At 38.2% G+C, this 12,591-nt stretch overlaps 1 protein-coding gene across 5 annotated transcripts in view; it reads right to left on the reverse strand.

Annotated features, from left to right (window-relative positions):
* The window catches only part of SATB1 (SATB homeobox 1), a 96,785-nt gene that overhangs the window by 64,940 nt on the left and 19,254 nt on the right, over nucleotides 1–12,591 (reverse strand). For 2 of the 5 annotated variants that reach the window (XM_032143415.2, XM_032143417.2), the window contains exons 2-5: nucleotides 7,801–8,035; nucleotides 3,991–4,167; nucleotides 3,094–3,220; nucleotides 2,207–2,330 (exon numbers count right to left, since the gene is read on the reverse strand). In XM_032143415.2, coding sequence (XP_031999306.1) covers nucleotides 2,207–2,330; nucleotides 3,094–3,220; nucleotides 3,991–4,167; nucleotides 7,801–8,011 — 639 coding nt within the window. In that variant the 5' untranslated portion in view covers nucleotides 8,012–8,035. Of the gene's footprint in view, nucleotides 1–2,206; nucleotides 2,331–3,093; nucleotides 3,221–3,990; nucleotides 4,168–7,800; nucleotides 8,036–10,661; nucleotides 12,382–12,591 lie in introns of those variants that run through there. The other 3 variants (XM_058433522.1, XM_032143416.2, XM_058433523.1) reach the window with 3 other exon arrangements.

The raw sequence follows: 12,591 nt of genomic DNA on the forward strand, positions 1-12,591 counted from the left end.
AGAGAACAATTTACATTTTTTCATATTGTTAAATATTAAATTAATTTCAAATATTTGCTTTCACTGCTAAACTATGCATAATTTTTAGAGGTTTTTTTAAGGAAAAGAATACTGCAATTATAATTGATGTTGAAATTGTCGCCTAGTTCCATCACTTAATGATTACAGTGAAGCATCCAGCCACAGGAGGCCATATATCTGAAAACCTCTCTCTATAGAAATTCACCAATGTATGACTCCAAAACCAAGTCCTGAATTACATTTTGTCATTCTACTTAATGTTATAATTGTATGCAATTCATTTTCCATGATAACATTAAGTAAATTCACAATTCTATTTATAAGTTATAGTGAGGTGGAGTTTATTGGCTGAATATTGATGTCATTTAACAGTTAGTTCTCACTGACTGTATCAATGAATATTTGTACCAACATCCTCTTTTTCACCTCATAGTAAATGCCTTAAGTCTTTGTCTGAATATGCTTCCAAGATCAATGGGACATTTAGTAACATAAAGACACATGCGATTCCAGTACTGGGTGTTTACATTATATTTTAACTGAGTTTTTAAAAAGTTTATTTCTAGATCATTTCAAATTTTCAAATGTTAGCAACCATGTAACATGTTATCTGGAGTTGTCTGCGAAACAAAGTCCTTGAAGTAAGAGTTACCCTTTTATTCTATCATCCTATTCATTTGTGATTAATTAATTTAAATTATTTTATTTGATGGTTATCAATTCATATCCTCTCTATTCCAAGGGTGAGAGAGGGAAGATAGGAGATTAGCTGTAGGTATAACTGAAATGACAAATAAGAGTTTTCTTTGAATTGCAAGAAATGGACACTTAACAATAGAGAATATGTAACCTGTGGCTATAGCTTATTTTAAAAGAATATAGAAAGCTATTAATTATAAACTTAATTCATTTACTTCATTGCTAAAATTTATAGCAAATATCAAAGTAAAAATGTTGGAATGTAACTTAGCAAATCTGAAATGCATGGAGTTTCTATGAAACAGAAGCACAAACCCCACAAGATTCCCTTCAAAGGTACCCAATAATCTTCATGAGCCTCACATTAGAAACACATTTTGAGAATATCTGCTACTCAGAATATAGCAGAAATACACTTTGAGATCTCTCAACTGCAGAAATGTTTACAGCAGCATCCTACAGTTCAAGTTCAAATGGCTAAGACTAATATTCAGAATTAAAACTCAAATTAAAAGAACATTAAAAATTTGGTAAAAATCTAGGTGGACCAACATTTTAATTATACTGTATCATGGAATGGCCTTAAAATGGGTTTGGGTACTGAGGGGATGACTATAACACATTTACATGGTGACCACAAAAGCTGCCCTTTAAGAGTAGATTCACGGCATCCTTTTTCGTTTTTTTTTTTAAATCAGCTGAGTTTCATCAAAAATGATGTTTGATTTTCTGTCTATAAGCAGGTAGGCAGTCTCTATCTCGAGTTTTAGCTGCCCTCCACCAAATTTATTCTAAAAAAAGAAATCAAGGAAAATAATTAAAAAATCTCTATTTCATTTCAAAAATCCCTGATGGTATGACAGGCATCTCAGAGGGAAAAAAGAAAATTCCACTTAAAAAAACAGAAAAGAAGTAAACCAAAGCCACAAAACTGGTCACAAAATCCTAATGAATTAAAAACTATTCAACCTTTAGTTAAGAGTAATTATTTTCATAATTATTTGTACTAAAATACTTTTAATTTTTTGGTAGTGAGTAAAGTATCCAAGAATTGTACTGTTATTTTATTTAGACAGCACGGTGAAGTTTTACACATTAACACGGACACTGCCATTCCCTCTCACCGAAGCTTTGTGGGAGTAGTACCACCTCGACTCTTTCTTAAATAAGGGCATTCAGGAGAATGTAGCCATCATGCTAATAGCACTCAGAAGACAAATCTAAAAATTAGCCAGCGGAGTCTTCCACTGAACTGTTTTTCCTGTAAACAGTCCTTTGGCTCTTTTCCCCAAGGGAGAAAAAGCCTATAGGCTCTGTTCACAAGGAATCAGGCATATTTTAAAAGGTCACCAGTGGTCAAGTCACTTTGCATTTTTGGCAGATTCTTGCTTCCGATACCAGTTGCTTTAAACCAGGGAGCTCCATCAAACCTCAAATCAGGGTTGCCCATGATGTCTTATTATTTATTACATGCTATGCTAAGTACCTGTGAAAGGGGGCACTCCTTGGCCAACGAACTCTGATTCATATCTTTCAGTAAGTCCTTGAGAGCATTCCTCACTGTGGTGTGCGACCATTGTTCGGGAGGCAAGTCTTCTAGTTTGGGGCAACTATTTGAGACACAGATTAGAAAGGGGATTATTACAAGATTGCATCCCGCTGCAGAACATTCCTTTAAGACAGACAGATTTCATTTTGCGCATCAAACAGATGCATCTGGAGATTGCTCTCGGTCTCCTGATTGTTCCGATTAGTTAATTACTTTATACAACACATCTGCTGTATCGATGCATGAATTATACATCAGCTGCCTGTGGTGGCTATTTTTTCATGTTACTTCTACCTTCCTGCTCTGATGCGCTTGGGAAGACAATTTAAGGTGTACTGCTTTCTCCTGAGCCATCGTGAAAAGCTTTAATGTATTAACCGATTTCCTTTCATTACTCTGTTCATACGAATTAAAATCATAAAAAAAAAATAAATAAGATTGTGGTAATAGTGAATAAGACAGTCTTTCACAAAATGTACACAGATGGCACTGTTCATGATATGCAAAAATATTTTTTTCTTAAGTAAACTTTATGTAAAATGCCTTCTTGTAATGCATTATTTAATTGACTAAACGTAAAATGTCTTGTCTTTTGATAACCTGCACAAACCTACACATTTTGTGTGTGTGTGGTGGGGGTTGCTTTTAAATTATACATTGAAGTTAGGAAAAAAGGCAGAAGGATAGGGTAACAAAATTGATCTGTATTAACCTTTCTGAAACACAGACTAAAAAAAAATTGAAGGTCGACCAGAAAGAAATGCTTCATTTCAAAAGACCAGGTAAGAAGAATGTTTCACCCTAGATTTGCTGTCTTGACTCACCTGTGTAACTGAATTTTCAATGTGACCACATGATACACATCTTGAAGCATATCTGCTACTGTAGCATCAGGGGCATCTGTCACGTAAGACAGTGGAACTGGATTCCACTTTCCAACCTGGATTAGCCCTATTTCAGATAAAGAGAATATTTCACTAAATATTTTACCCTCAGATAATATATCTAGTAGAAGGGTGTTCTTTTCTTTTCTACTACCCCTACCACAAGCAAAATACCATTATTTCTGTTTGAATGATTCCCTTCACTCTAAAAGGCAGGTCAATGAAAATATTCACAGCTTAGCTTTCCAAATTGTAAAATTATGTAAATGACTGTAGGGTTGTTTATTATTTTGGAAATAAAACCCCATCAATAAAACCTATGCATAAGGCCACATTTTCCTAACTTGCAGGAAGTTCTAATAAGACATAGCCGAACCAGTTCTAAATGGCTTTACGATTTAGATAAGATTCTCTATTGCAGTGGGAATCAGCATTGAAAAATACTTTACAGCCCATAAAACCATCAGAAACAGAATAAAAGAAACAGAACTAGATATTCAGTCATAAATGCAAATTGACTCTCAACAGTCCATCTGCTCAAATACGCTCCTCACTTCCTTGTGGGTCCTCAGTGGAGCAGATTATTAAGGTCAATAAGCATACTAATGATTCAGCTGAAGTAATTTAAAAAAAAAATCTACCTCAACATTCCACATGAGCAAAATGTGTGTTAACTAAACCAAACTGAATTAAGCCAATTTTTTAAAGCCACAGCCTATAAGGAACCAATGTAATACACAGGCTACGGTTCTTTGAATAAAAATATTCAGTGCTTTCTCTGCAAGGTAAACAAAGAATGCCAAGCAATTTTTCCAACCCCACGTACACATTATTTACCTTTGGCCTGGGCAGCAGAGCTATGTGAATAACCTAGAGACAGCAATGCCATTTCAATCAGCTGGTTGAAAAGCATATCCTTTCTCACCAGCACAAATTCTGCATGCTCCTCCTTGCAATCATATTCAATGGCGTTTTCATAATGTTCCACCACACAGAAAACTGGCAGCATGGTTCCTATCAAAAAGATGAAGAAGAAGAAGAGATGGAAAACCAACAATCTTCAGAAATATAGCTTGGGGGTGGGGGGAGGAAAAATTAGCTATGAAAATAAATAATCACAAGAGATTCACTGTGCTTCCAAGGCAGACTAGGTACAGAACTACAGGCAAATGCACACAAATATATACATTCTCATATTATTTAAAGTTGTAACAGAAATATTTAAGTAGAATATGAACTTGGTCCTAAGGTAAGTTGTGCTCTAAATTAACAGTGCATTTTCCAAAAGCAATGAATGCAGAATTACCTTTCTGATCAAATAATAATGGTGACGAAAGAGAAATAAATGTGTCTTCTCTAATTTGCTATGAGTAGTATACAGTATGCAAACATAACTCACTATTTATCTTCAGAAGAACCCACCTTTCTACTGCCTACATGATTTTGTTAATAATAAACTTTTCCTGGGTTTGTGTCCAAACAAATTATCTTCGACCACAAAATTTTCATTTTCTTCCTTTTTTAGATATTAACTCTAACTGGTTCCACAGAAAGTAGTTAACCAAACTGGTGCTCATAATACACAATTTCAATGTGTGCATAACGTAGAAAAATAACATTTGCTTTTATGAATACTCATTTAACCTACCTAACTAAAAAGAGAGCACGGTACCCATAAGTCTTTAAAATCAACAATCTTTGTTATAGTAAATAAGGTAAAAATGAGAGACAGAAAAGGAAACTGACATACTAGGATAAAGGAGTCTGCATAGATTTGGTGTGCTCTCTCTTTATATATTTTAATCCAAAATAGTAACTCAGTAGCCAGATGATAAATAAGCACAGGCCACACTACTATTACAAAGAGGCTTCTTCTAGAAATTGATATTACGGAATGCTGTGGTACTCAAGGTGTTTATGCAGCGCACTGTCAGACTTCCAATGATAACGGAAAAGGGTTAAAAGCAGATGCATCTGAATTGTACTGTGGCAAACTGCCAGAAGGGTATCATCTTTAGCATAAATGATGACAAGGGTTACTTTAACAGGGCACCCAGGATCCACAATTAGTCCTACAGTACTAATGCCTCTATAAGCTCTGTCCTCTGGACTCACAGAATCCTACCAACTTCTGAAGATGTCTTAGTGCACATCAACCGTAGCTAAAAATCAGGATTTCCTACTGACACCAGAGAGGCCCTTCAAAGATTCTCTATTTGCTTGTTTCTGCTGAACAAAAGCTGGCAATAAAACAGCCACATCTTTCTACATGTGAGTCTTCACCGAAGCTTTAGTGAACTGTTCACAAGAGATTCCAGGTCTGACAAATAAAACTCTTTAGGTTTACTTAGAAAAACTCAAAAACTCATTCGGAGGTACCAATAGGCTAGGCATGAAAAACAAGCCGCAGAGCTTGCCAATATTTTTGTCATTCATTCAGCTGTTTTATACCAGAGAGAGAACCCGTCAGGGATCAGAAGACAACTTGGGGAGACCACAGCAAAAATAGCAATATGCAAACTGGTGATTCCTTCCTTGGCTTTAAGGTATTTTGGCAAAATCGCCTAAACAAATAAAAACATTCAATCCCTTTTTCTTAGTAGTGTTTTCTCATCTCAGCCATAATTTTCATCTAGCACCTGACAGACAGAAACCATGCACATGAAAAATAAGATGAAAATGTTAATAAAAACCCACAAAAAGACTTAGCAATTTTGTTATTTGGAGTATCTGAGACCCTCCTACAATTAAACTGCATTTTTAGAATACATCCAAAACAAAACAAAACAAAAAAGCATTTGAGCAGGAAGTGAATTTACTGTACTTTTAGTTCTTCCTCCTCCTGTCCTGATATCTTCAAAGAGTTGGGTAAGTACAACAAAAACATACACATTTATTTTTCCTTTTGTAGGATGAATCAGATGTGTTCTACAATATGCTTTTTCTTAGATCTATGAAATAACTGCAGGGTTTTCAAACTATTGAAATATATTGGATTTATTGTGGATTTTGTTGATCATGTTTAGAGGTACCCTAAAATAATAAAGATGGCTATAAAGTGACAATAGTACTATCTAATTACAGACCTTCTAGCAAACTGTTGCGGTTACCCTCCCGTTCCTGGGAGTAATGCTGAACACAAGCCTTTTCTGAACTGTCTGATTATTCGTGCTAGTGTTTGGCGAGAGTTCCAACTACAGCAACTTCATAACCTTCCAGCATTTAAAGGGGAGAGCACTGGTCACTGCTAAATGCTAAAAATACCACATGATTTAAACCTGAAGGCAGTCTTAGAAGCTTTTGCTGAAGGTTTATGAGCCTGTGTAAACAGCACGTCTGCCATAAGGAGCAGTGAAGTCTGTAGAATCCTTGTCTAAAACTGTCCTGGCATTAAAGTTTGCTGTGCAAATATCACATAATACCAGAGACAGCTGAAATCTCCTATTTAGGAATTTATGGAACTTACATGTTTGCAGGCGTCAGAAAGTCTTTTTTATAGAGCCCCAGTGCTTCACAGTACAATATTAATGCACTCTGTTTGAAAAGCCGTAATAAATTATATTTTTAATGCTCTTACCCTGGCTTTCATAAGATGCATACATTCTTGGCAAACAATCAATAAATAGGGTAATCATGAGTAGAGGCCAAAGAATTTGCTGAAGTGCTGTTTTCCCATTTTTAATAGATAAAGATCTAACAATACGGACTGCTGTGTCTGTTCATTTCAGGATCAATATATTCTTTGTTTTCGCCAAACCAAGGAAAAAATAAATGATTGTATGATAAATGTTATGCATCAAACACAATGAAATTCCTCTGCCTTCTAACTTTATCTACTTAATATTCTTGGTTGCTAAAATATAGCATTTTTATCCATTACTTAGCAAATGTTAAGGAAAATCTGATTCCTATACATGTTATTCAGACACAAAATGAAGCTCCTTATGAGGCACATGCATTACACCCAGGGTAGGCACTGCTTTACAGGAACAACACTGTTAAACACAAAGTTGTTAAACTGCATCAATTTAATATTGGTAGAAAAGAGTCACACAGTTACACATCTTCTCCTTATAAACTTGCCTAAATCTGTTCTTTCTTCATCAAAAATACCCAATTAAAACAAAAATTAAAAACTAGAATCATCAGATTTTTTACTGCTAATGAATTTGCTCTTAAGAAAATAAGCCACAAAAAATAACCTTACCAAACTTCTACATAAGATTTCCAAGATCTCTGAAACTGCCTTACAACTAAGAATCTTAGGAAGAAGCTAGGGTAACTCTCAAATCACCTATGTGTTTTATTCTTAATCAGGTTAGTTTAAAGAAACAGCCGCCTACAATCCTCTACTATAACACCTTTTGAATGGACCCTTGCCGAAACTAAAACCATTATATTTAATTCAGTCCTTATTACCCAAAATGTTCAATGATTCCAGTCTATAGTAAAACGCTCCACCCAAGCATGGAGCCTATACTTTCCAACATGATTGATACTAAGGAACCAGAATGTAACTAATATAAGATCATAAGGAGAATAAAGGCAGTATACAAAACATGTTCTGCCACTCCACCCCCACACAGTGTGGCCTTGTGTAGACAACAGGGCTTTCAGCTTTCCAAGATTTGGCTTGAATGTATTTACCTTTCCTAAGGTTGGTTTTCATCAGATGGCCCGAGTGTTTTAAAGGCACTCCCTGCATTTTTGCACCTGTACTCCCAAGCCTTCCTCTTCCTAGCGGGCTCCCGTTCTGCTCCAGGCGGGCAATCTTGGCTGGTGGACCCTTCGGATCACTCACATTGTTAGACATTTCTGAATGTTCTTTCCCCTGAGTTGCCTCGTTCAAATGATCCATACTCAGTCACTGTCTAAAGATCACCTGCCAGAATTTAAAAAGAAGACATGTTATAATTGGGTGGGGACCTACGTGTATATATATGTCCTATGGAAATGTTTTAGCTCTAGATATCTCTCCACAAATGTATTTGTAAAATGGCCTATCTAGATATGATACAGATGTTACTATATTTCTAGATGATAGCCTTACATTCTTATTCAAATTAACAAAATGATCTGTGGAAACTGTACCAATACACATGAATAAAAAGTTAATTGGACTACAAAAAAACTAAGTGGGGAAAAATGGGCTTACTTTTAGAACAAGAATTATTACAAGTATAGCTAAAAAGAAAACAGCAAATTGTATTGATGTAGTCCCAATTTTTAACAATTAGACACTCATTACAAAATACAGTAGAAACACTTTAATAAAGGATGGAAAGATGATCACAGTTCAAAATATTAGAAATCTAATGTATGTTTCATATGTATATATTTTATATGTGTATGTATATTAATTCTTATGAGAAAAAAAAATCTCAAAAGAAGGTAACAAACATCTAACTGCTTTTTAAACTCCCCATTGGCTTTTGTAAATTAATGCATAGAAAAAGTTTTCTACTATCAAAGTTCCAAGAGTTATGTGACAGATCTAGTCAAGTTTTGGGTCAAAGATGTGATTGGATCAGTTTACCCCAAAGAAACAGGAAGAAATGAAGGGTTTTCAAATATCCAACGTACTGATGCATTAAAACTCATGTGTTTTAGAGTTAGTATTTAGGTGTCCATTAGTAATAGAGAGCTGTTAACAATAAATATTTTTAAAAAATTGAATACACTTCATGATATGCACATTAGTTTGAAGTGCCAAGCTCGATTAAAAAAAAAAAAACACAAACAAAAAACCTTGATGATACTGGTAAAACAAAACATCCAGTATTCAGAAATAACCTCAGTATGCAATGGCGTTAACATTGTAATTAACTTCAAAAAAAAAAACAGATAATTATTTTCAGTTATATATTAGACATCAATTTTCCCATCATTTATAGTAAAGTGATTAGACAATATCAAAGCCATTTTTAAAGTATAGTTTTAATTAGAATTGATAAGAACAGGTAAGTAGAATTATTTTATGAACTTGGATGGTATTTGAAGTATTGAGCTTATGAAACTAAGGGGATCATATTTAGGAAAACCAGAGAGAATAAGTATCATTTTTCCTAGCTGTCTAGTAATTTGACATAGCTTGTTTTTGTTGTAAATTCTTACACTGAAGCTATTTAAATCTGGATTTGTTGAAAGCCAGTTTGTATTAGCATGGCTTTTCTGTAAATATTTTTTTCTTTTGTTTAACCATAGCCTACTTCTTACCATATAATCAAGAAAAGGGGGGAGCAATGTTAATCTGGAAGTTTAAAAGCAACCTTAAGAATGCCAATTGAAGAACTATAAAGTTTGAGAAAAATTAATGGCTATTTATCTTTGTACTCCAGAGTGGCACACTGAGAACTAAAGGTTTACCGTTGATAGAGGTCCCATCTGTTTTTGGTTATGAGGTTCATTAACAATAAATGTGCCTTTTTAAACCACTTTTTATCAAGATTACTCTTTTCCATTATATTAAACTGCAGTCTAAAGCCAAAATTAGAAAGAGATGATTATTAACTTATTCAAAACACTCTTTATAATGTTTCATGTGGATAACACAGAGCTGCTTTTTCTGAAATTGGTTGCCTCATTCTAGAGCAGAAGATGAATTTTAAAACCTATGATTTGAAAAGAAAAATCTTTAGCCCTTGGGGCAATTTAAGAGGAAAAAAAGGGAGGGGGTGTAGACAACAACATCAAAGTTAATGCTATAAAACATATTAAGTAATCGTGAGGCTTAACAACACTAGAAACTGTACAGCAAATGAAAGTGATACATTATAATTTAATGTATTGACAATCTAAAGTATCATACAGGTCATGAAAAACTGTCCTTTGAAAACCCACCTATAAGCATCTATTAAACACTAAGTCGTGGTGTAAAAAGCTTTACATTACAAACCAAAATTTAATGCGCATAAAACACCCAATTTACTCATTTTAACTCTATGCCCGGGCTAAAGTTCACCAAACCTCAGTTTGGAATTGAAAAGAGCAACCTCCAACAGGCCTGCCTGGATGACAGCAGCAGGATCTAACTATGGTCTCAACAGATGACAGGCTGAAGAGTTTCTTTTGAGTTACACATGTTACAACCCATTTTAGTGTAATGTCTGGTTGCCACACAGAAAGCAAGCTACCTTCTGAAAATCCCATTTATCTGCCCATAAACTAAGACCATATATGATAATTACTGAATAAAACAGTGAACTCAGTAACAACAATTATTTCCTTTAAAAAGAAAGAAAATCTCGAAATTCTAGTTTTTTAAGAACCGATTTTTTGCAAAGTGAGATCCTTTTCAATGAGTTTCTAGCTGGATCGCCTCCTTCGCCCCCACACATCCCCATAATCACATTTTAAGATTGTGCCCTTATCCATTCCATATGGCCGGCACGATCCAGGCCAAGCTTTCACTGTGACCTTTTAAAGAGACAAAGAAGCAAAGTACTATCTAGAAACAGAAACACTGCAGTTTTACTGAGTGAAATTAGCAAAACCGACCTGAAACTCACCACTTCAAAACTTGACAGCATATAAATAACAAAAACAAAGGAGATTTCCTTTGCAGCCCGGGTTCTTGAAGAGAAGTTCAAGACTGATGTTTTCTATGTCCTTTTTTTTTTAATTAAAAAAAAAAAAAAAAAGCAGCAGACCTGAAGGCGACTTCCCCTGAAATTGTATTATTTTCCTTTCCCCTACCCCCGCCCCCCTAAGCGGGGGAAGGGCAGAAATAAACGTCTAGAAGAGTAGCCATGAGAAAGGGGTTTAAAAAAAAAAAAATCACAATTCGAAAACCAACATATATGGGTTTGTAAAATGTCTAACCTCAGAGAACGGGGTTTGCGATGGGGAGGAGGGGAGAGTGGGAAGCAGGGAGGAGGAAGAAGATAAAATTGATCTGACAAGTGATTCGTTGGGGGGAAATCGTAAAAACAAAGCAAAACCCGTTATGAGCTGTACACTGTGATGGTGCTGGGGAAACGAGGTGGTGACTGAGGATTCTCTTAAAAAAAAAAAAAAAAAAATCACTGCGGACAAGGTCTCCAAAAACGAAAAAAGCTCTCTTCGCGTCTCTCCCTCCCTCCTGCTCGCTCGGGTTCTTCGGTGTGAGGACAGAAAGTCTACTTCTGGCTGTCACTTGCAATATTATTCTTCAATAACCCCGAAGAACGCGCACTGGGAAGGCCACCTCGCCTCCCTTCCAATCACCCCCACCCCCCTCCCCAACAATCGCGACTAATATTAACAAACCTTAAACTTTTCCCCACAGCCTCGCACCCCCAACGAGGGCATCTAGCGAGGGACAGCGAGGGTAGGGGGCAGAGGGTCGCGAGAAAAGCCCCGGAAAAGCACTAAAATGCCACTTTTGATTCTGCCCTCGCTGACAACAGCCCCAAGGACCCTCTCCCTGCCCATTGACGCGGCGCTGTGAGCGTCTGGGGTCCCAGCAAGTGAGGAGAGAAGAGGTTCGGGGGGAGGGGGAGGAGAAGGAAGATCAGAAGGCACCCCCAGCCACCTCCACCGCCTAGGCAGCGACAAACTCCCCGCCCCCTCCCCCCAAAAAGTCGCCAAGCTCTCACTCGTCCAGAGTCCGAGGTAAACAACGAGCACCACAATGGCACTAGGACTTGGGGGGAAAAGAAACCCAGAAACCCCAACAAAACTGATCAGGAGTTTCCCGAAATGAAAAAGGGGGGCGGGCAGCGTCCTCTAGAGTCGCCCTGGCTTTCGGCTGGGCCCCCGGGCAGGCTAGAGGGCGGCCGCGGCTGTTGTTGTTGTGACGAGGCCGGGTGTTGCTGGGTGGCACAGGGAGAGGTGTGTGTGTGTTTGTGTGTGTGCGTGTGAGCGCGAGTCCCCGGACGGGGCTGCTTCTCTCGCTCTCTCCCTTGCTCGCTCTCCCCCTCGCTGCCGTCTCTGCCCCCATTAAATTATTAGTTGACTCATCCCGGCCGCTGTCGCTGCCGCCGCCGTGCCCCGCTCAGCTCCGCGCGTCCGCCCGGGCTGCAGCCCTCTCCGCCGCTGCTCCTGCTGCTGCTGCCGCCGCCGCCGCCGCTGCCGCTGTGGGTGCCTCTTCTTCCTCCTCCTCATTTTAATACAAAATCACCCCGCTCGCAGCCCCAGCCCCGAGCACGCAGCCTCCTCCCGGCCGCCCGCCGCCGCCCGGAGCCGTCCCCAGCGGGGCCGGCTCATCCGCCGCGTCCGGGGAACGGGAGCGAGCGAGAAAGTGGCGGCGGCGGCGGCGGCGGAGGAGGAGGAGGGGGGAGGAGAGGAGGAAGGGGGTGCGGAGCCGAGGAGGAAGGCGGCGTGGGGGGGCAGGGTGCACGGAGCGGGCGGAAAAGGGATGGGGATTAAAACCCGGGCTGGAGGGCCGGGATTGGGGGAGGGGGCGGGGGCGGCGAGTTAAAAAGCCGAAAGACAAGTAACTAGTGAATGAGTGAGGGA

Source organism: Hylobates moloch, unplaced genomic scaffold (genome assembly GCF_009828535.3).
Source record: "Hylobates moloch isolate HMO894 unplaced genomic scaffold, HMol_V3 SCAFFOLD_22, whole genome shotgun sequence".
NCBI classification, from domain to species: Eukaryota; Metazoa; Chordata; class Mammalia; order Primates; family Hylobatidae; genus Hylobates; species Hylobates moloch.